At 43.0% G+C, this 22912-nt stretch overlaps 1 protein-coding gene across 2 annotated transcripts in view; it reads right to left on the bottom strand.

Annotated features, from left to right (window-relative positions):
- The window catches only part of klhl13 (kelch-like family member 13), a 245933-nt gene that overhangs the window by 188474 nt on the left and 34547 nt on the right, over nt 1-22912 (bottom strand). The window contains exon 1 of one of the 2 annotated variants that reach the window (XM_080187351.1): nt 7262-7329. The exons of the other annotated variant lie outside the window; for it this stretch is intronic. Coding sequence (XP_080043477.1) covers nt 7262-7281 — 20 coding nt within the window. The 5' untranslated portion in view covers nt 7282-7329. Of the gene's footprint in view, nt 1-7261; nt 7330-22912 lie in introns of those variants that run through there. 2 annotated transcript variants of the gene reach the window in all.

The raw sequence follows: 22912 nt of genomic DNA, 5'->3' as shown, positions 1-22912 counted from the left end.
CATAACCCTTAATCCCCTCTCTTATCAAAAACCCATCAACCCGCGTCTTAAAAATATTTAGCGAGGTAGCCTCCACCACTTCAACGGGCAGAGAATTCCAGAGATTCACCACCCTTTGAGTGAAGAAGTTCTTCCTCAACTCCGTTCTAAACCGTCCCCCCCCTTATCTTGAGGCTGTGCCCCCTAGTCCTACTGTCCTTTCTGAGTGGGAAGAGTCTCTCTACCTCTATCTTATCCATCCCATTCATCATCTTATATGTCTCAATGAGATCTCCCCTCATTCTTCTAAACTCTAACGAGTACAAGCCTAGTTTATTCAGCCTCTCCTCATAGCTCAACCCCCTCAACTCTGGTATCAGCCTAGTAAACCTCCTCTGCACTCCCTCCAAGGCCAAAATATCCTTGTATAAGTGCGGCGACCAAAACTGCACACAGTACTCCAGCTGCGGCCTCACCAATGCCCTATACAGCTGCAGCAAGACCTCCCTACTTTTATATTCAATCCCCCTCGCTATGAAGGCCAGCATCCCATTCGCCTTCCTGACCACCTGCTGCACCTGCAGGCTGGGTTTTTGCGACTCATGCACAAGGACCCCGAGGTCCCTCTGCACCGTCGCCTGCTGCAGTTTTTCGCCACGTAAGTAATAGTCCTTCCTACCATTCTTCCTACCAAAGTGGACCACCTCACACTTGCCAACATTAAATTCCATTTGCCAGTTCCTGGCCCATTTGCCCAGCCTATCTAGATCCTTCTGCAGACTCTCCACACCCTCCGCGCAATTTGCCGTTCCACCAATCTTGGTGTCATCAGCAACTTTTGACACCATACACTCGGTTCCCTCCTCCAGATCATCAATATAAATGGTAAATAGCTGAGGCCCCAGCACCGACCCCTGGGGCACTCCACTAGTCACCAACCGCCAATCCGAATAGCATCCATTAACCCCCACTCTCTGCCTCCTATTTGACAACCAATCCTCTATCCACGCTAACACCCTACCCCCAACTCCATGCCCCCTTACCTTCTGCAATAACCTCTTGTGAGGTACCTTGTCAAACGCCTTCTGAAAATCAAGAAACACCACATCCACCGGCTCTCCTCTATCCACCGCCCTAGACACATCCGCATAGAACTCCAATAAATTTGTCAGACACAACTTCCCCTTAATGAAACCGTGCTGCGTCGGTTCTATCAAGCAATTCCCCTCAAGATGCCTCGCTATTTCCTCCTTGATGACGGATTCTAACATTTTACCTACAACAGACATTAAACTAACCAGCCTATAATTCCCTGCCCTTTGCCTGCCACCTTTCTTAAACAACAGCGTAACATTAGCCGTTTTCCAATCTTCCGGCACTTCCCCGGAATCCAGCGACATTTGGAAAATAACCACCAAGGCATCCACTATCACCTCCGCCATTTCTTTCAGAACCCTCGGATGCATTCCATCCAGTCCTGGGGACTTGTCCACAATCAGTCCCTCCAGTCTGTCGAGCACCGCCTCTCTAGTAACAGTAATGTCATTGAGACCCTCCAGTCCTACCACCTTTCCATCGCTAACACCCGGCAAATTATTCACGTCCTCCTCCGTGAAGACCGAAACAAAAAAGTTATTCAAGACCTCAGCCATTTCCCCATCCCCTACCACTAAGTCCCCCCTCTCATCCTCTAAGGGTCCAACGTTCACCCTAGCCAGCCTCTTCCTTTTTATATATTTATAAAAGCTCTTGCTATCCTTTTTTATATTAAGCGCTGGACACATTACCAAAAGTGTGCCTAGATTTCTTGGCATCAATAGAAATTGGTGGAAAAATGAGTTGAGATACACCCACAAGATAAGAAAGGCCAAATATCTTGGGTTAAATTAGCAAATAGTACTTTGTAAGGCTCTGCGGCTTGCACGGAGCAGAGATAAAGCTCTAATACTGTAGTTCTGAAGTCTCAATAAATACTTGCTACAAGCAAGAATCTGTACAGGAAAGAATCTTCAAATTCAGTCCAACAAACTGAGTTGTTTTCACACTAATTGCAGGGATCTGAAAGAAACTGATTTATGATCACAACTGATCACATGGTAGTAGAATTACATTCAGCATCCACTAGACAACTGATCCTTTTCATCCCCCAGCTGAAGCAATGTACCAATGTTCAAGTACATTGGATGTTGACTGCAGTGGGTCCCAACCCAAGCTGCTTGATAAGCGTTGGTGCTAGTACCATGAATTCCAGAAGGAATCTTTTTAATGTTTACAGGAACTTCATTGCAAAGACAAATTGAACAATTTCTGACATGCAGAATAGGGCGCTGCTGACTCAGAAGTTAGCAATGGGATATACAATTAATGTAGAGCTTTAAACTCATTTTGGGGCATGAAGAGAACTAATTTGTCATCTCTGTCCTCTTGTTGAATTCATTAGTTGTTCCAAGAACTTCAGCATGCGTTGCGTAATTCTTGTCATGCAACATTTTAATTTTGGGAATAAACTACGCACACACGTTCAAACCAGTAAATATAGGAGAAGGCATGGAACTTACATGTCTTATGATAAGGGAAACAGACCTGCAAAATGAAATTGGGAAAGGACAGTAGTGTGGTGAGGGAAATTGCAAATTGCACAAGTCTGGATATTTTTAAAGAAAAGACTTGCATTTCTGTAACATCTTTCATAAATACGGGTTAGTCACTGAACCCACCTTTCTGACTCAAGAAGTAATAGTGTAAACAGAATCTCAGAATTCACAGAAACCTTGCAGCACAGGTGAAGGCCAGTCGGACCATCCAGTGCAAAACAGATTTACAATTCATCCCAGTCTTTGCTTCTGCCCTATCATGCTGTAAATTTCACCTTACAAGGATATATCAAATTCCCTATTGAAAACAGAAACTAAATCTGCATTTGCCACCCAGTCAGGTAGTTCACTGCAAATGATATTAGCTTGCTATGTCTGGAGATGTCTCATTACCCAATATTTCTATTTCCAATTCTTTCAAATCTGTAGTCTCAAGTTATCCATCCATCCGCAAATGGAAACAGTTCTCTTTCCAAACCCTTCACAATTTTTAACAGTTCTATTAAATCATCCACTGTCCTTCTCAGTAGAGAATAACCCCAGCTTCTCCAGTCTCACCACAGAACTGAACTCTCACACCCCTGATCCCATTTCAGTACATTTCTTCTGCACTTTCTTCCTGAAACGTGGTACGTGGAATTGGGACTCAACAACTTACTTGAAGAGCATCTACCAATAGATGTCAGCTTTGATTCTGTTAGCAGCACCCTCACCTTTGAATAAACAGGTCATGGGTTTAAGTCCCACTGCAGGACTTGAGCACAAAATCAAGGCGTACACCGAGGGTATTCAGATCAGATGGTGAACTGAGGCCCCATCTGCCCTCCAGTGGAATGGAGGGGATGGCATGGCATTATTTTGAATTAGAGAAGTTCTCTCTGGTGCTTGACCAATAATTTATCCGTCAATCAACTTAAAAACAGATTAGCTGGTCATTGTCACAATGATGTTTGTGGGAGCTTCCTGCGCACAAATTAGCTGTTCCACTTCTGATATTGCAACAGTGACACTTACAAAAGCATTTTTTTTTCCTGTAAAGTTCTTTGGGACATCTGATGGTCGTAAACAGGGAGTTTGAGGAGTTAATAAGGAGTCTACTTATTTAATCATTGCAGAACATTTGTGGTCAATATTGCAACAATATTTCATTAAATTTAAGGATTTCGCTAATAAGCTTAACAGAATCTTAACTTCTCATCCTGTAAGAAGCTGCAAAAAAAAAAATTGCCCAGGAATTCAAAAACCAATGTTGACAATAGTCTAGTCTTGCAGTTTGTTCAGTCATGGAATATAGGAACATAAGAGTAGGCCATTCAGCTCGTTGAGTCTACTCCAGCATTCAATTGCATCATGACTGATCAACCTCAATATCACTTTCCCAAACTATTCCAATATCCCCTGAAGTCATCAGTATCCAGAAATCTTTTAATTTCTGCTTTAAACATGCTCAGTGATTGAACTTCCACAGCCCTCTGGGGTATAGAAGTCCAAAAATTCACCACCCTTAAGAGAAGAAATTCCTCTTCACTTCTGTCTCAAATGGCCTACCCCGTTTAGACTCACCAATCAGAGGAAACCTCCTATTCACATCTACTCTGTCAAATCCTGTACTGATTTTAAGCTTCAAATGGGATCACCATTTTTTTGAAACTCTAGAGCATACAAGCCCAGTTTCCTCTATCTCACCTCATAAAACAATCCCGCCATCCCAGAGATTAGTCTGGTTAATCTCCTCTATGGAAAACATATCCTTCCTCAGATAAGGAGACCAAAACTGGTACATAATACTCCAGGTACCATCTCACCAAGGCTCTATATAATTGTAGCAAGACACCTTCACTCCTGTACTCAAATCCTCTTGCGATGAAGGCCAACATACCATGTGTCTTTCGAATTGCTTGCTAGCTTTTACTGACTCATAAATAAGGACACCCAGGTCCCTAAGGACATGAACACTTCCCAATCTCTCACCATTTAAGACATACTCTCTGCATTTCTGTTTTCATTCTACCAAAGTGGATAACTTCACATTTATTCAAATTATATTCCATCTGCCATGCTCTTGCTCATTGACAAGTACAAGTCCCCTTGAAACTACCTTGCATCCTCCTCACAATTCACATTCTCACCTAGTTTTGCGTCAATAGCAAATTTGGAAATATTATATTTGGTCCCCACAAATTATGTTTGGTCCAAATCATTGATATAGATTATGAACAGCTGTGACCTCAGCACTGATCCTTGTGCAGTACCCCACTCATCACAGCCTGCCATCCTGAGAATGAACCATTTATTCTTACTCCCCCTTTCCTGTTTGTTAATCAATTCTCAACCCATAGCAGTATATTACTCCCAATCCCATATGCTCTAATTTTGTTTATTATCTTCCTGTGTAGGGCCTTACTAAAAAGTCAAAAGCTTTCTGAAAATCCAAATACCACACCCACTGATTCGCCTTTATCAATAATTGATAATGGTTAGCACTGCTGCTTAACAGCTCCAGGGACCTGGGTTCGATTCCCAGCTCAGGTCACTGTCTGTGTGGAGTTTGTACATTCTTCTTGTGTCTGCGTGGGTTTCCTCCGGGTGCTCCAGTTTCCTCCTACAGTCCAAAGACGTGCAGGTTAGGTTGATTGGCCAAGCTAAAATTGCCCCTTGTGTCCTATGATGCTTAGGTTAGAGGGATTAGCAGGTAAAATATGTAGGGATGTGGTGGTCGGGCCTGGGTGGGTTTGTGGTCGGTGCAGACTCGATGGGCCGGAGGGCCTCTTTCTGTACTGTACGGTTCTATGATTCTCCAAGTTACTTCCTCAAAAAACTCCAACAGGTTTGTCAAACAGAATTTCATTTTCATATACCCAAGTCGACTCTCCCCAATCATATTGTTATTTTCCAAGTATCAAACTATCAAATCCTTTCTAAGAGATTCTAAAATTGCCCTGTGACGGATGTCAAACTAATAGGTCTGTGGTTCTCCATTTTCTCTCTCCCTCCTTTCTTAAATAGTGGGGTTACATTTTCTCCTTTCCAGTCTGCAGGAACTTTTACAGAATCTGTAGAATTTTGATAGAAAACCACCAGTGGATCCATCATCTCTACAGCCATTTCCTCAACACACTAGGATGAAGCTCATCAGGTCCAAGGGATTTATCAAACTTCAGTCCAATCAATTTTTTATATTCCTTACAAGTCCCTTCGGTCCTTTGTATCTCAGAGATTTGAATTTCCCTCCACGAAAACACACACAAAGTTGTAGATTAGTTTCCAAGCTATTTCCTTACTCTTCATTATAAATTCTCCTGTCTCTGCCTGTAATGCACCTACATTTGGCCTCACTAAACTTTCCCTTTCCACATGCCTAACGAAGCTTTTATAGCCCACTTTATGTTTCTCGCTAGTTTGCATTAATATTCTCTTTTCCCTTTCAAAAGGGCACTATATATGGGTGCAAAATTTGAGAAATAAACTCTACTTCCTCAAAACCTGATGTTATAATTTCACCATATGTCATCTGGTTTCCTGTCAACAGCAAATTTGGCAATACTATATTTGTTCCTCACACCAAAACATTGATGTAGTTGTGAACAGCTGTGGCCCAGCACTGAGCCTTTTTTGAGGTGATGTGCTCGGATATAGGCAATGCCGAAGCTCTGGAGCTTATTTAATGTTATCTTCATCTAAAGAATCAATGCTAATTGATTCACCTGCCAGTTCTCCTGAAACCTTTTCATTCAAATCTGATGAATCTTCATTATTAGTGCAAAAAAAGGTTTTGAATAATAAGTTGTATCAAATAGTTGTCCCTGTCATTTTGACACATCTAACAAATTCCATCATCTCAGGCACCCCCCTCCCAAACCATGGAACCCCTACAGTGGAGAAGGCGACCATTCAACCGGAGTCTGCACCGACTCTCCCAAAAGCATCCCACTTAGTCCACATCTCTATGCCTACAATCCCTAACCCCATGCATTTACCAAGTCTAATCCACCTAATCTACACATCTTTGGACACGAAAGGGCAACTTAGCATGGCCAATGCACCTAACTTGTACATACCTGGACTGTGGAAGAAACAGGAGGACACCAAGGAAACCCACACAGACACAGGGAGAACATGCAAACTCGGCACAGTTACCCAAGACTGGAACTGAACCTGGGTCCCGTGCGTCATGAGGCAATGCTAACTACCGTGCCACCATGCCACCCCTGACCTTCCTCTCATTCCAATCCCATTTAATTCCTTCAATCCCTCTCATGCCATCCTCATTCTGTCCTGCCATCTCTATACCTGATGTGGAGATGCCAGTGTTGGACTGGGGTAAACACAGTAAGATCTCTCGCAGCACCAGGTTAAAGTCCAACAGATTTATTTGATAGTAAACGCTACAAGCTTTTGGAACGCTGTTCCTTCGCCAGGTGAGTGAAATACATGGATTTTATCTCACAGGGTAGCTAGAATGTTGGATCCCTGAGTCCACCACCAGCCACCATTGGTAGCCACTCAGCAATCACACGTTCCAGTCCCCCACGCGCCCCACATGCCAGGCACTGACAGTAAACTCCCCCAACCAATCAAAGCAGTTTGGACAGACTAAAGACAAGCTTTATTATATATTAAGATTTGGTGAGCTAATGCATATTCACTATGACCATTTTATAAAACAAATCCGATAGTTTAATACTTACTCCACGGAGTTACCAGCCATTTCAAAAACAGAAGAATTTCAGATACACAAACTGGTGTCATACAGTCAGACATGCATGGTTGCTGAGTGACAGCTCGCAATATATATATATTTACACTGAGTTATAAAAAGCCTGCTGCAATATGAGGAGCACAGCAAGTCATTTTCTGTTGCTAAGCTATGAGGTCATAATGGATGCAACTGGTTTTAAGCTTGTTGTCCTCCTGGCATCATTGCTACCTTTGCAGTGCATTGCTATAGCTAAGCATGCTGCACATAAAATTGATAATACAATTCAAATTTATGGCAGTAGAACAAATATGATCCATAATGAAACTTTGCTTCCAATTTGCTGCAACAACTTATAGGTACATAAATACATGGATTTTATTTTTCATGATCCTGCACAAAGAAATTAATGTGGTGATCAGTTTAAATACAAAAGAATTTGGATTAATATGGCGCCTGGCACAACCTCAGCACATCCAAAAGCCTTTTGCAGTCAAGATGAAATATGAGTACTTCTTTTTAAGTGCAGTTGTTGTTGTGATATGAGCCAAACGTGGTAACTGACAACACAAACTTCCAGAAACAATGAGATAAATGAACAGATGATTTGTTTCTTCTCAAGTGATCTTGTCAGTGTTTGTGACCATACATTTGCACTGGAAGAACTCCTTGGTCTACAGACCACACCAGTATTGGCAATGATGAATTGGCACCATCCTGTTCAATGCAAACCATGTAAATATATGGGAAGATGCTATCAGCATCCTAGATGGTCATAGGTGCAGGAAGTGTCACCAACTGCAGAAACCTGAGCTCCAAGTTTCAGAACTCAAGTGGTGGCTGGAGTTAATGTGGCGCATCCACACAGCCCACAGCTATGACGATCAAATGTTCAGAGAGGTAGTCACACCACAGCAGGCAGAAAAGGAATGGGTGACCACCAGATAGCCGAAGAAATTCAAATCGTGCGGGAATCCTCTGGGATCCTGCTCATAAATCAATTTTCCATTTTGCATATTGGTGAGGGTGTCGGAGGATTGAAGTCAGAGCCTAATTTGTGGCAACAGTGACTCTTCCGTATGAGAGGGGCAGGAAGAAGTGATAGGGAATTGGAGAGTTTGGGGAACAGGGCAGGCGTTTCTGTGGCCGTAGATGTGACTCCATTACACAATATTGCCTCTCTGGTACCAGGGTTCAGGATGTCATCGAAGTGAGCGACTGTACACAGTATTTTGGGGGAGAGTGATCAACCAGAGGTTGTGGTTCACGTTGGGACTAATGGCTCAGATAGGAAAAGGGATGAGGCCTTGAAAGCAGATTTTAGAGAGGGAGGAAGAGGATTGAAAAGCAGGATCTCTAAAGCAGTAATCTCCAGATTAGTTCCAGTTCCATGTGCTAGAGAGGACAAAATGAGAAGAATTGAACAATTGAACTCGTGGCTGAAAACCTGATGCAGGGGGGAGGGCACCACATTGTTGAGGAATTGGGATCAGTTCTTGGGGTTGTGTAGGATGGAAGGTATTGGAGTTATGAGACACTGGGACTGATTCTGGGATAAGTGAGACCGACAGTCTATACTTGAACAGGATTGCGACAAATGTCCTTGCAGGGAGATTTATTAGTGCTGTTGGGAGTGGGGGGTATTGGTGGGATGGACTGATGGCAAATCCAGTGCAGAACTAGGAAATATAAAATTTGTGAGTAACACTGAAAGACAGAAGAAGCATAGGTTAAAAAATGTACAACACAGAAATTTGGCAGTGTATTAAGGTATATAAGAAAAAATAATGAATTTACATATGGATAGGTTAGGTGAGCAAGCCAAAATTTGGCAGATGGAATTTACTGTGGATAAGTGTGAGGTTATTCATTTTGGTCAGAAAAATAAAAAGGGAAATTATCTAAATGGAAAGAAACGTCAAAATACTTCAGTGCAGAGGGATCTGGGTGTCCTCATGCTTGAATTGCAGAACATTAATATGCAGGGGCCACAGGTAATAAGGAAGGCAAATGGAATTTTAGCATTAATTACTAACGGAATAGAGTATAAAAATAGGGAAGCGATGTTGAAACTGAGACAGTATCTGAAAAACTGCACACAGTTTTGGTTCCTTTACTTGAGGAGGAATGTAAATTTTTGAGGTGGTTCAGAGAAGGTTCACTAGATTGATTCCAGGGATGAAGGATTTGTCTTAAGAAAAATTCAGTGGTTTGGGCCAATACTCGCTGGAGTTTAGAAGAATGAGAGGAGATCTCATTTAGGTATACAATATGCTAACTGGACTGACAGGGCAGAAGCAGAGCAGTTGTTTGCTCTTGTTCAACATTTTAGAACAAGATGCTGAGGGGTTTTAGGCTGAGGGGTGACAAATTTAAAACAGAAATGAGGAGGAATTACTTCACTGCCAGGGGAGGTAGTGGGATCAGATATGATAGTGATTCTTTAAGGGCATCTTGACAAATACATGAATAGGATGGGAACGGAGGGATATGATCCCCCAGCAGTTGTGAATCAGTGGGATTCTCTATTCCGGATTGCACTGACATCAGAACACTAAACAAATTTGAGGTGATGGATAGGTTTTCAATGAGTAGTGGGATGAATGGTTAAGGGGAGCAGGCAAGAAGTTGAAGATGAGGCCAAAATAAGATCAACCATGATCGTATTGAATGGTGAAATTGGCTCAAGCAGCTGAGTTACAAAGAACGAAGAAAATTACAGCACAAGACAGGCCCTTTGGCCCTCCAAGCCTGCATCGACCATACTGCCCAAATGAACGAAAACCTTCCGGGGATCATATCCCTCCATTTCCATCCTAATCATGTATTTGTCAAGACACCCTTGAAGAGTCACTATCATATCTGATCCCACTACCTCCCCCGGCAGCAAGTTCCAGGCACTCACCACCTTCTGTGTAAAAAACTTGCCTCATACATCTGCTTTAAAACTTGCCCCTTGCACCTTAAACCTATGGCCCCTAGTAATTGACTCTTCCACCCTGGGGAAAAGCTTCTGACTATCCACCTGGTCAATGCCCCTCAATGTTGTAGACTTCAACCAGGTCGTCCCTCAACCTCCGTCATTCCAGTGAGAACAAACCAAGTTTCTCCAACCTCTCCTCATAGCTAATGCCCTCCTTGCCAAGCAACATCCTGGTAAACCTTTTCTGTACCCTCTCCAAAGCCTCCACATCCTTCTGGTAATGTGGCGGCCAGAAATGAATACTATAATCCCAGTGCAGTCTCACTAAGGTTCTATAAAGCTGCAACATGACTTGCCAATTTTTAAACTCAACGGCCCAGTTGATGAAGACGAGTATGCCAAATGCCTTCTTGACTACCTTCTCCATCTGCACTGCCACTTTCAGTGGCCCAGATCCCTTTGCCTATCAATACTCTTAAGAGTTCTGCCATTTACTTATTATTTCCTATCTGTATTAGATCTTCCAAAATGCATTACCTCACATTTGTCTGGATTAAACTCCATCTGCCATCTCTCCACCAAGCCTCCAACTGATCTATATCCTGCTGTATCTTCTGATGATCCTCATTGTTATCCACAAATTCACCAACCTTTGTGTCATCTGCAAATTTACTAATCAAACCAGTTGTATTTTCCTCCAAATCATTATATTACGAACAGCAAAGGTCCCAGCACTGATCCAATTTCACAGCTCTCCATTCAGAAACACACCCTTCCACTGCTACGCTCAGTCTTCTATGACCGAGCTAGTTTTGTATCCATCTTGCCAGCTCACCTCTGATTCCATGCGACTTTGCCTTCTGTACCAGTCTGCCACGAGGGACCTTGTCAAAGGCCTTACTGAAGTCCATACAGACAACATCCACTACCCTACCCTTATCAATCATCTTTGTCACTTCCTCGAAAAACTCGATCAAGTTAGTGAGACACGACTTTCGCTGCACAAAACCATGTTGCCTCTCGCTAATATGTCCACTTATTTCCAAGTAGGCGTAAATCCTCGAAGAATCCTCTCCAATGATTTTCCTACCACTGATGCCAGGTTCACTGGCCTATAATTACCTGAATTATTCTTGCTATCCTTCTTTACAAAGGAATAACATTGATTATTCTCCAATCTTCTGGGACTTCCCCTGTAGCCAGTGAGGATACAAAGATTTCTTTCAAGGCCCCAGCAATTTCTTCCTTTGCCTCTCTCAGTATTCTGGGGTATATCCCATCAAGCCTTGGGGACTTGTCTAACTTAATGTCCATCTATTCTGCTCCAAATTCTTAAGTACTTATATATGTAAATGTAAGGAGAATAGTGAATAAAGCTCATGAGCTGAGGGCACAGTATGACAAATTTCAACATATCATCACAATAATGGAAACTTGGTTTGAAGGAGCAAAAAAATGGCAGTTCAACCACTCTGGATACTGTATAACATTTTCAGTAGGGCAGGGAGGGGGAAAGATGGTCGGTGTGCAGCATTATTGGTTAAGGATGAATGATGTACTGAATGAAACATCAAATGAGGCATAGGGGTTGAGTTCAGAAATAAAAGTGGAGCAGCTGTACTGTGATGAGCAGACTAAAGACCTCAGGATAGTGGAAGGGAGTTGGAAGAGCAAATATGTGGGCAAACATCTGAGTGCAAAAACAATAGGGCAGTAGTAGTTGGAAATATTAACTACCCTAATGTCAGCTGTGATATGAATAGTATGACCAGCTCAGAGGGCACAAAATTCCTGAACTGCATTTACTGAAAAAAAAAATTTAATCAGCGTGCAACAAGCTGAACAATTCCAGATATAGCTTTGGAAATTAAGCTGAGCAAGTAAAGAAAGTAGCAGTGGAAACCATTATGGAGCTAGCAATCATAATAGTTAGATTACACATCATTATAGAAAAGGACAACATAGAAATATAGAAAAACTACACCACAACACAGGACCTTCGGCCCACATAGTTGTGCCGAACATGTCTCTACCTTAGATTACTAGGCTTACCTATAACCCTATATCTTACTAAGTTCCATGTACTTAACTAAAAGTCTCTTAAAAGACCTTATCAAATCCGCCTCCACTACCATTGCCTGCAGCCTAGTCCACGTACCACCACTCTGAATGAAAAACTTACCCCTGACATCTCCTCTGTACCTACTCCCCAGCATCTTAAACCTGTGTCCTCTTGTGGCAACTATTCAGCCCTGGGAAAAAGCCTCTGACTATCCACTCAACATCTTATACACCTCTATCAGGTCACTTCTTATCCTTCGTCTCTCCAAGTAGAAAAGGCCGAGCTCCCTCAACCTATCCTCATAAGGCATGCTCCCCAATCCAGGCAACATCCTTGTAAATCTCCTTTGCACCCTTTCTATGGCTTCCACATCCCTCCTGTAATGAGGCGACCAGAACTGAGCACAGTACTCCAAGTGGGGTCTGACCAGGGTCCTATACAGCTGCAAAATTATCTCTCGACTCCTAAACTCAATTCCTCGATTGATGAAGGCCAGTACATCATACGCCTTCTTAACCACAGCTTCAACCTGTGCAGCTGCTTTGAGTGTCCTACGAACTCGGACCCCAAGATCCTTCTGATCTTCTACACTGCCAAGAGTCCTACCATTAATGTTATACTCTGCCATCCTATTTGACCTGCCAAAATGAACCACGTCACATTTATCTAGGTTGAACTCCATCTGCCACTTCTCCGCCCAGTCTTGCATCCTATCAATGTCTTGCTGCAACTTCTGACATCCCCTCCACACTATCCACAACACCTCCAACCTCTGTGTCATCAGCCAACTTACCAACCCATCCCTGCACTTCCTCATCCAGGTCACTTATAAAAATCACAAAGAGTAAGGGTCCCAGGACAGATCTCTGGAGCACTCCACTGGTAACCGACCTCCATGCAGAATATGACCCATCTATAACCACTCTTTTCCTTCTGTGGGCAAGCCAGTTCTGGATCCACAAAACAATGTCCCCTTGGATCCCATGCCCCATCACTTTCTCAATAAGCCTTGCATGGGGCACCTTATCAAATGCCTTCCTGAAGTCCATATATACTACATCCACTGCTCTTCCTTCATCAATGTGTTTAGTTACATCTTCAAAAAATTCAATCAGGCTTATAAGGCATGATCTGCCTTTGACAAAGCCATGCTGACTGTTCTTAATCATATTATGAACATTTGGAGAGGTATAAATCCTGCCTCTCAGGATCTTCTCCATCAACTTATCAACCACCGGGGTTAAACTCACTGGTCTATAATTTCCATGGGTTTTCTCTACTCCCTTTCTTGAATAAAGGAATAACATCAGCAATCCTCCAGAACTTCTCCAGTCTCCATTGATGATGCAAAAATCATCGTCAGAGGCTCAGCAATCTCCTGGGGTACATCCCATCCAGTCCCAGCGACTAATCTAACTTGATGCTTTTCAAGATAGAGCAATAGAGTAAAATGTTTAAATTGGAGGAAGATAACTGTTAAAGGGGAGGAATGTAAAATCTTAGATGCAATAAGAACAGTGCAATGGCGCAGTGCTTCATACTGCTGCCTCACAGCACTAGAGACCTGGGTTTAATTCCAGTTCAGGTCATTGTCTATGTGGAGTTTGCATGTTCTAGAACCTAGAACTACAGCACAAACAGGCCCTTTGGCCCACAGGTTGCACCGAACATGTCCCTACCTACTGGGCTTACCTATAACCCGCTAAGTCCCATGTACTTGTCCAAAAGTATCTTAAAAGACCCTAACAAATCCACCTCCACCACCACTACGGGCAGCCAATTCCACGCACCCAACACACTCTGAAATGAGAAACTTATCCCTGACACCTCCTCTGTACCTACTCCCCAGCACCCTAAACTGGTGTCTTCTTGTGGCAGCCACTTCAGCCCTCGGAAAAATCCTCTGAAAATCCACTTGCTCAATATCTCTCAACATCTTGTACACCTCTATCAGGTCACCTCTCTTCCTTCGTCTCTCGAAGGAGAAAAGGCGAAGCCCTCTCAACCTATCCTCATAAGGCATGCCACCCAATCCAGGCACATCCTTGTAAATCTCCTCTGCATCCTTTCTATGGCTTCCACATCCTTCCTATAATGAGGTGACCAGAACTGATATCAGTACTCCAAGTGGGGTCTGACCAGGGTCTTATACAGCTGCAGCATTATCTTCCGACTCCTATACGCAGTTCCTCGATTGATGAAGGCCAGTACACCATAAGCCTTCTACCTTCAAAGCTGATTTGATCATCCTATGGACCCGGACCCCAAGATCCTTCTGATCTTCCACACTGCCAAGAGTCTTACCCTTAATATTATATTCCATCATCCCATTTGACCTGCCAAAATGAATGACCACACACTTACCTGGTTGAACTCCATCTGCCACTTCTCCACCCAGCCTTGCATCCCATCTATGTCTCTTTGCAACTTCTGGCATCCCTCCAAACTATCCACAACACCTCCAACTTTTGTGTCATCGGCAAACTTACCAACCCATCCCTCCACTTCCTCATCCAGGTCAGGTCCTGTGTCTGTGTGGATTTCCTCCAGGTGCTCCGGTTTCCTTCATAGTCCAAAGATGCACGGGTTAGGTGGATTGATCATGCTAAATTGCCCCTTAGTATCCGCAGGACTAGCAGGGTAAATAAGTGGGTTACGGAGCAAGGACCTGATTGGGATTGTTGTCGGCGCAGGCTCGATGGGCCAAATGACCACCTCCTGCACTGCAGGGATTCTATGATAATGAGGGAGGAACTACTAGAGGGACAGACATCCTTTATGGGGGTTTCTATGAAAAAGCATATAAGGAGGCAAAAGTCAATGACAGCCCCCAAGACTGGGATAAATTGAGAATCCAGCAAAGGAGGACTAAAAAGATGAGGGAAACTAAACTACGAGGGCAAACTGGCAAGGAATATAAAAACTGACAATATGGGCTTCTTTAAAGACATAAAAAGGGGAAGAGATCAGAGTGAACATGGGTCCCTTAGAAAATGGATCAGGGGAGTAATGGGGAACAAGGAAATGGTGGAGGAGTTAAAAAAAAATTTCAATCAGTCTTTACGGTGGAAGATACACAGAAAACCATTAATACTGAAGAATACAGGGGTGAAATTAAGTACCATCACCATCACTAGGGAAGTAGTATTCGACAAATTAATGGGGCTGAAGGGAACTAAGTCCCCTTGGCCAGAAGCCTTGCATCCCAAGATCCTAAAAATAGTGGGTGCATTGGTTATAATTTACCAAAAATTTTAGAAGTACCGGAGGTTTGGAAAACTGCCAATGTGACACACCTATTTAAAAAGGAATGGAGGCAAAAAGCAGATAACTACAGGCCGATTAGCCTGACATCGCTTGTTGGGAAGATGTTGGAATCAATTATTAAAGAAGTAATAGCAGTAAATTTGGAAAATCGTAATCTAATCAAGCAGAGCCTGCATGGCTTATGAAAGAGAAATCACGTATTAAGAGTTTTTCAAGGAAGTCTTAACCAGAACGGGTGGAAGAGAACAAGTAGATATGTTGTATCTGGATTTCCAGAAGGCATTCAACAAGGTACTTCACAAAAGATGAACTCATGAGATGGCACAGCATCAGAGTTATTTGCACTGCTGCCTCACAGCACTCGAGACCCAGGCTCAATTCCAGCTTCAGGTCACTGTCTGTTTGGCATCTGCATTCTCCCCATGTCTGTGTGGGTTTCCTCCCACAGTCCAAAGATATGCAGGTTAGGGCTGATTTGGCCATGCTAAATTGTCCCTTAGTATTAGGGGACTAGTCAATGGATGGGAAGCTAGTTTGCGGATCGGGCTGGGCTTCATTCATGACCTTTTATCGCTTTTTTGAGGTCTTGGACAGAGCAAGAGCCATATCAAACTGTGATACGACCAGAAAGAATGCTTTCTATGGTGTATCTGTGTAGGTTGGTGAAAGTCACCACGGACATGCAAAATTGTCTTAGCTTCCTGACAAAGTAGAGGCATCAGTGGGCTTTCTTAATTATAGCGTCTGCATGGATGGACAGGACAGGTTGTTGGTGATCTGGACACCTGAAAACTTGAAGCTCACGACCATTTCTGCTTCGTCCCCATTGATATATAGAAGGGGTAGGTCCTCCATTACGCTTCCTGAAGTTGATGACTATCTCCTTCACTTTAACATTGAGAGAGAGATTATTGCCGTTGCACCAGTTCACCAGATTCTCTATCTCTTTCCCCTACACTGTCTCATCATTGTTTATGAACTGACCCACTACCATGGTGTCATCAGCAAAATTGAAAATCAAGTTGAAAGGGAATTTGGCCACAGTCATAGGTGTGTAAGTAGTATAGGAAGGGGCTGAGGATGCAGCCTTGTGCAGCACGATGTTGAGAATGATTGTGGAGGTGTTGTTGTTGACTATCCTTGCTGCTTGTGGTCTGTGGGTTAGGAAGTTCAAGATCCAGAGGAAGGAGCCAAGCTTCATGCCACAGAATTGAGAGATAATTTTTGTAGGAATAATGATGTTGAAGGCTGAGCTTTAGTCACTAAATAGGAGTCTGACATAGGTGTCTTTTTGTCTAGGTTCTCCAGGATTGAGTGCAGGGCCAGGGAAATGGCAACTGCTGTGGACTTATTGCAGTGGTGGGTGGACTGTAGTGAATCTGGGAGGCTGGAATTGATTCGTGTCATGAATAATCTTCCGAAGCACTTCATAAATGATGGCTGTTAGAGCCACCAAACAATAGTTATTAAGGCATGCTGCCTGGCCTTTTTTTTGGTACCAGGATGATGGTCATCTTCTTGAAGCAGATAGGGACCTCAGGCTGATGTAAAGAGAGGTTAAAGATGTCTGTGAATACCCCCGCCTGCTGGTCTGCACGTGATCTGAGTGCTCATCCAGGCCATTTGCTTTCCCTGGATTGACTTTTGAGAAGGCTGCTCTGACATCTATGATGGTGACTTCAGATACAGGTTCATCCAAGGCTTCCAGGGTGGAGGGCATATTCTCGCTGACCTCTTCTCAAAACGGGCACAGAATATGTTGAGCTCATCGAGGAGGGGTGCATTGGTGCCGGCAATTTTACATGCCTTCACCTTGTAGCCTGTTATGTCATGCAGGCCTTGCCATAGGCAGTGGGAGCCCGTGTGGCTAGCCTGGGAGACTAGCTTGGCCCAGTACTGTCTTCTGGCATCTCTAATGTATCTCCATACATCACATCTGGATTTCCTGCATAGGTCAGAGTCGCCTGACTTAAATGTCTCAGACCTGGACTTCAGCATGCAATAGATATCCCTGTTCATCCATGGTTTCCGGTTGGGGAACACACAGATCTGCTTCTTTGGTACGCAGTCTTCGACACGCTCACTAATCAAGACTGAGATGAGGGGTAAGTTCTTCTCTTACAGGATTGAATTTTTTTGGAACTCCTTGCCACAAAGAGCTATGGGGACAGACTGCTTGTATACATTTCAAGCCGAGACAGATTTTTGAAAGGGATCAAAGGTTACAGGGAAAGGATAAGAAAGTGGACGTGAGGAATGTCAGACCAGCCATGATCCTAATGAATGGTGGAACAGATTTGAGGGGCCAAATGGCCTCCTCCTGTTCCTATTTCTTATGGTGTCACATCCATGAAGAACAAGAATATTATGAGAACAGATTACATAAGCATGACTTATCTTTCTGCTAGTATCAGAAGATTGAGAAGTATCCAATCTAAATGATAAAGGCGTTTAATAGACACATAGGAAATCCTTCTTCATGAGGTGGGGGAATCCAGAACAAGGGCGCACAATCTTAAAGCTAGAGCTAGGTAGTTGGGGAGTGAAAAGGAAGCATTTTGTTTTACATACAAAAGGCAGTGGAAAATTAGAACTCTCTTCCCCTAACTGACTGCTAGTGCAGAGGGCAAATTAAAAATTTTCAAGACTCAGACTTAATTTTTCTTAGATCCCGTTATCAAGGGTTGTGGAACCATGGTGTGTAAATAAAGCTAAGGTGCGTTTCAGCCATGATCTTAAATGAATGGTCGAACAGGCTGCTGATGCTGCTTTTTCAAGGTTCAAAAGAATCCCAGAATCAGGTTCTACATCAATAGATTGGGAGTAAGTGAATTATTCAATGGGAGTATACTGTACTTATGCAGTCAGTACTGTCATCTTTACTGCTGTCACATAATTATTATCTTTGCTCCAAGGAGCCATAAGGTCAATTCAAATAGGGAATGAAAAGAATTTCACACTGGTATAACTAGAGGGGATGAGGAGAAAATGAGGAGGAAAAGCAGGTGCAGAAGCTTTGCTATACAACTCTACTCTTCTCTACATGTGCTGGAAGCACTCAATAATGACAATGGTAAGCAAACATGGATAAATTGCTCCCCATTTTCCTTACCAACTGACCAAAGACAGCGTACTTTTTTAAAAAACTGCTTTAACTTTCAGGCAAGTGACAGAAATTTCAAACACACACACACACACACACACACACACACACACACACACACACACACACACACACACACACACACACACACACACACACACAGACAACAGGCTGACAGAGAAACCAGCAACTCATCCCTTTTCACCAGTCTGTAGTCACAACCTTGGTGTCATACTTGACCCCAAGATGCTTTCCAAACTCATCCACACCAACATTATGACTGCCTATTTCCACCTCTACAGACAGAGGGAAACAGGGTGAGACAGGGAAACAGAGAGAGAGAGAGAGAGAGAGAAAGAAAGAAAGAGGGAGAGAGGCAGAGATAATGAGCCAGAGTTAGAAAGGGACAGAGAAGATAAAAAATCCAAGCCCCTGAGCAGGCCTGTAAGATAGAGAAAGTGGAACAGTGAGAGATAAAACTAGGTCCTGGAATAGAGAGAATCAAAATCAACAAAACACGATATAAGCCTGACATCACAGGTACATAATTGGCTGGAGAATTTTGCAACTTTACTTTTGATCTTTATACAGGGGAATTATGTCAAACTCAGGAATCTGACTACCACGTAAATAAACGAACAAGATAAAGACCTGCATGTAAAAAAAAGTAGAAACATACATCTATAGAACATTATGGCACAGAAACAGGCCTTTTGGCTGTGCCGAACCATTTTTCTGCCTAGTCCTACTGACCTGCACTTGGACCATATCCCTCCACACCCCTCTCACCCATGTCACCCTATTTTGGGAAGGATATTATTAAACTAGAAAGAGTGCAAAAAAGATTTCCTAGGATGCTACCGGGACTGGCTGGGTAGACTAGACCTTTCTCCTTGGAGCAGGGGAGGCTTAGGGGTGATCTTATAAAGGTCTATAAAATAATGAGGGGCGTAGATCAGCTAGATAGTCAACACCTTTCCCAAAGTAGGAGTCTAAAACTAGAGGGCATAGGTTTAAGGTGAGAGGGAAGAGATACAAAAGAATCCAGAGGGGTAATTTCAAGTTTTTAAGTCTGTTAATTTTTATTAAATTTAGTTCATTAATAAAGGCATGGCAGAGCATCTCAGTCCATGATGTGCACTTCCTATTCCAGTTGGGAGCCTTAACACTCTTCCCATGTCCTGTATAGCCACATGTTCAGAAAGATACTGGTGCCAAAACCATTAAAGGAGGAAGTGACAGAGACAGATGTGCAAAAAGAGGTATTAGAAAGTCTAGCTTCAGTTAAAGTTATAAGTCGTCAGGGCCAAATCATGTGCATTGGAGGATGCAAAGGGAAGTAAGGATAGAAATAACAAAGGTATAGGTCATAATATACCAATCCTCTTTTGTACTGATGTCCTCTCTTGTAATGATTTGCTGGGCTCGCATTTTACAGGGGATGGGAATATTTTTGGAGCTTCCTCCCCTAGCAAGTTGTTTAGTTGTCCATTACCATTCCTGAATGGATGTGGCAAGATTGTAGAACTCAAACCTGATCTGTTGATTGTGGGGTTGCTTAACTGTCTGCCACCTGCTGCTTCTGCTATTTGGTATACCACCAGTTTCATTAAGTCAACACCTCATTTTTAGGTCTGTCTGGTGCTGCTCCTGGCGTTCCCTCCTGCAATCTTCATTGGGTTGACCCACTGGTGCGATGGTAATGGTAGAGTTAGGAATAGGCCGGGCCAGGAGGTTACAGACGGTGGTTGAATGCAGTTCTGCTGCTGATGGCCCACAGCACCTTATGGGTGCCCATTTTTGAGATGCTGGATCTGTCTGAAATCGATCCCTTTTAGCATAGTGGTAGTTACACACACCACAATGGAGGGCTTCCTGAATGTAAAGGTGGGACTTCATCTCCACAAGGATTGTGCAGCAAATACTCCTACAAATTTTGTCATGGACAGGTGCATCTGCAACAAGCAAGGACAGTGGTGAGGATAAGGTCACCTGAGGTTATCTCTCCTGTTGATTTCCTCACCACCTATTGCAGACCCAGTCTAGTAGTTATAACTTTTAGGACTCATCTAGCTCTGTCAGTACTGGCTACTGAGGCACTCCTGATGATGGGCATTGAACTGGTCCCTCACCCAGACTACATTATTTATCTTTGCCACCCTCAGTGCCTCCTCCATTATTCAAGATGGAGGAGTACTGATTTATCAGATGGTGGCGGGGGAGGGAGAGGTAAGTCATATCCAGTGGAAGGTTTGTTGGCTCAAATTTGACTTCAAAATGCAGACAAGTGTGAAGTGATACATTTCAATCAGAAGAATGAGCGGGTTTTTTTTGAAAAACAAAAAAGGATCTGCAGCACACTACCTGTAAGGGTGACAGATTCAACTGCAGCTTTCAAGTTAAGAAAAATCTGCAAGCATACAGGAAAAGGATATGGCAAGTGGGACAGGCTTACAGAGAGCTGACATAGACCCAATGGACTGAATGGTTTCCTTCTGTGCTGTAGCCATTCATGGATACATTCTATGCGTCAATGTTTCACTTTTTGGCCAAGATCAAGTGTAGTATCGACATGCTGAATTTGGTTGAAGTCATTAGGTTACATTTTATCTTCATTTGAAGCAATTTTTAAAAGCAGCATCTCAGCCTTTTGGCTAAGATGCAAATGAGATCAAGCCTTGGAGGAGGAGCTATGCCTACTCCAATCAGCTTAGACCATGTAGATCAAGCCAAGACAGAGGCAAGAGTCCTATCTTGTCAGCTTCGATCAGGAATGTCTCAACTTGTTGCAACTCTGAATTGGACTTGATTTAATTGAAATAAAAACATAAAAAAAAGTTGATAAACATGCAAGTGCTGTACCACCGAAAAAAGTGCAAGAAATCACCTGACTTCCCACCCAATAGTTATCCCTTACCCAATACAAGAAACTGAATCTGATTATTAATATGTTGCTGTTTGTGAGGCCTTGTTGTGTCACAACATTTCAGTTGCAAGTTGCCAGCAATCAAATAAATTTTAAATCATTAATAGCAATGGAGAATTGGCTTTCTGATAGGGGGTGAAACTTATGTTGTTTACTTGCACAAACTTTTTCATAAATTACAGTCCCCCAGGTTACAGATTTGAGCTCAAATTCTTTTGATGGGCTGCCAGACAGAAATGTTGCCCAAATAATGCATGATGTGGAGTTGTCGTCGTTGGACTGGAGTAGGCACGGTAAATAGTCTCACAACATCAGGTTAAAATCCAACAGGTTTATTTGGTAGCATGAGCTTTTGCAGTGCTGCTTGATAAAGGGGCACTCCGAAAGCTTGTGCTACCAAATGAATTTATTGGACTTTAATCTGGTGTTGTGAGACTACATAGTGTATTGTTTGAAGGCAGCAAGAGGTAAATCTGCATTGTCTCGTCAGCAGATTATGGACTGGCATGGGTATATTCTGGAATTACAATTGCAAGTTGTCCAAATTCATTGTGATCGTGAGCACTGGTCATTGTTCATTCCAAGACACACAAATCTCAGGGTTTTTAACTAGTATTTTGTCACCTGATAAAATTGCTACCATAGTTAAAAAATACACCGTGTATTATGGAAATGATTATTGCCACAAAATATACTCACATTAATTGATTTTCGGTGGCACTACACACAGAAAGTCTAAACCACATCTCATAGATATCTTTGCGTTGCTAATTATCTTATCTACTTCTGTCTCTCTTTTCCTTCTCCCTCAATTCTAAAATCCTTTCATTTGCCCGAATTTCTACTTTAGGTGGAAAATGACGCATAATTTGCAGGGGAAGCACCCACTCACATGCAGAGGCTGGTATTGTGGTGTTTAGTGGTTCCCTTTCCTTACACTCCCCCAGATAAAGCCATAAGACATAGGAGCAGAATTATGCCACTGCGCCCATCGAGTATGCTCCGCCTTTCAATCATGGCTGATATTTTTCTCATTCGCATTCTCCTGCCTTTTCCCCATAAGTAAAAAGTCTGACAACACCAGGTTTTAGTCCAACCGATTTAGTCCAACCAAATCGGTTGTACTAAAACCTGGTGTTGTCAGACTTTTTACTGTGTTTACGCCAGTCCAACGCCGGCATACCCACATCATGACTTTTCCCCATAACCCATGATCCCCTTATTAATCAAGAACCTATCTCTGTCTTAAAGACATTCAACGAGATGGCCTCCACAGCCTTCTGTAGCAAAGAGTTCCACAGATTCCCTACCCTCTGGCTGAAGAAATTCCCCCTCATCTCTGTTTTAAAGGATTCTTTTAGC

This window comes from Carcharhinus amblyrhynchos, chromosome 4 (genome assembly GCF_965287045.1).
Source record: "Carcharhinus amblyrhynchos chromosome 4, sCarAmb.v2.hapA, whole genome shotgun sequence".
In the NCBI taxonomy this organism is placed as follows: domain Eukaryota; kingdom Metazoa; phylum Chordata; class Chondrichthyes; order Carcharhiniformes; family Carcharhinidae; genus Carcharhinus; species Carcharhinus amblyrhynchos.
The sequence above is the reverse complement of the archived record's forward strand: the minus strand, read 5'-3'. Positions and strand labels throughout refer to the sequence as shown.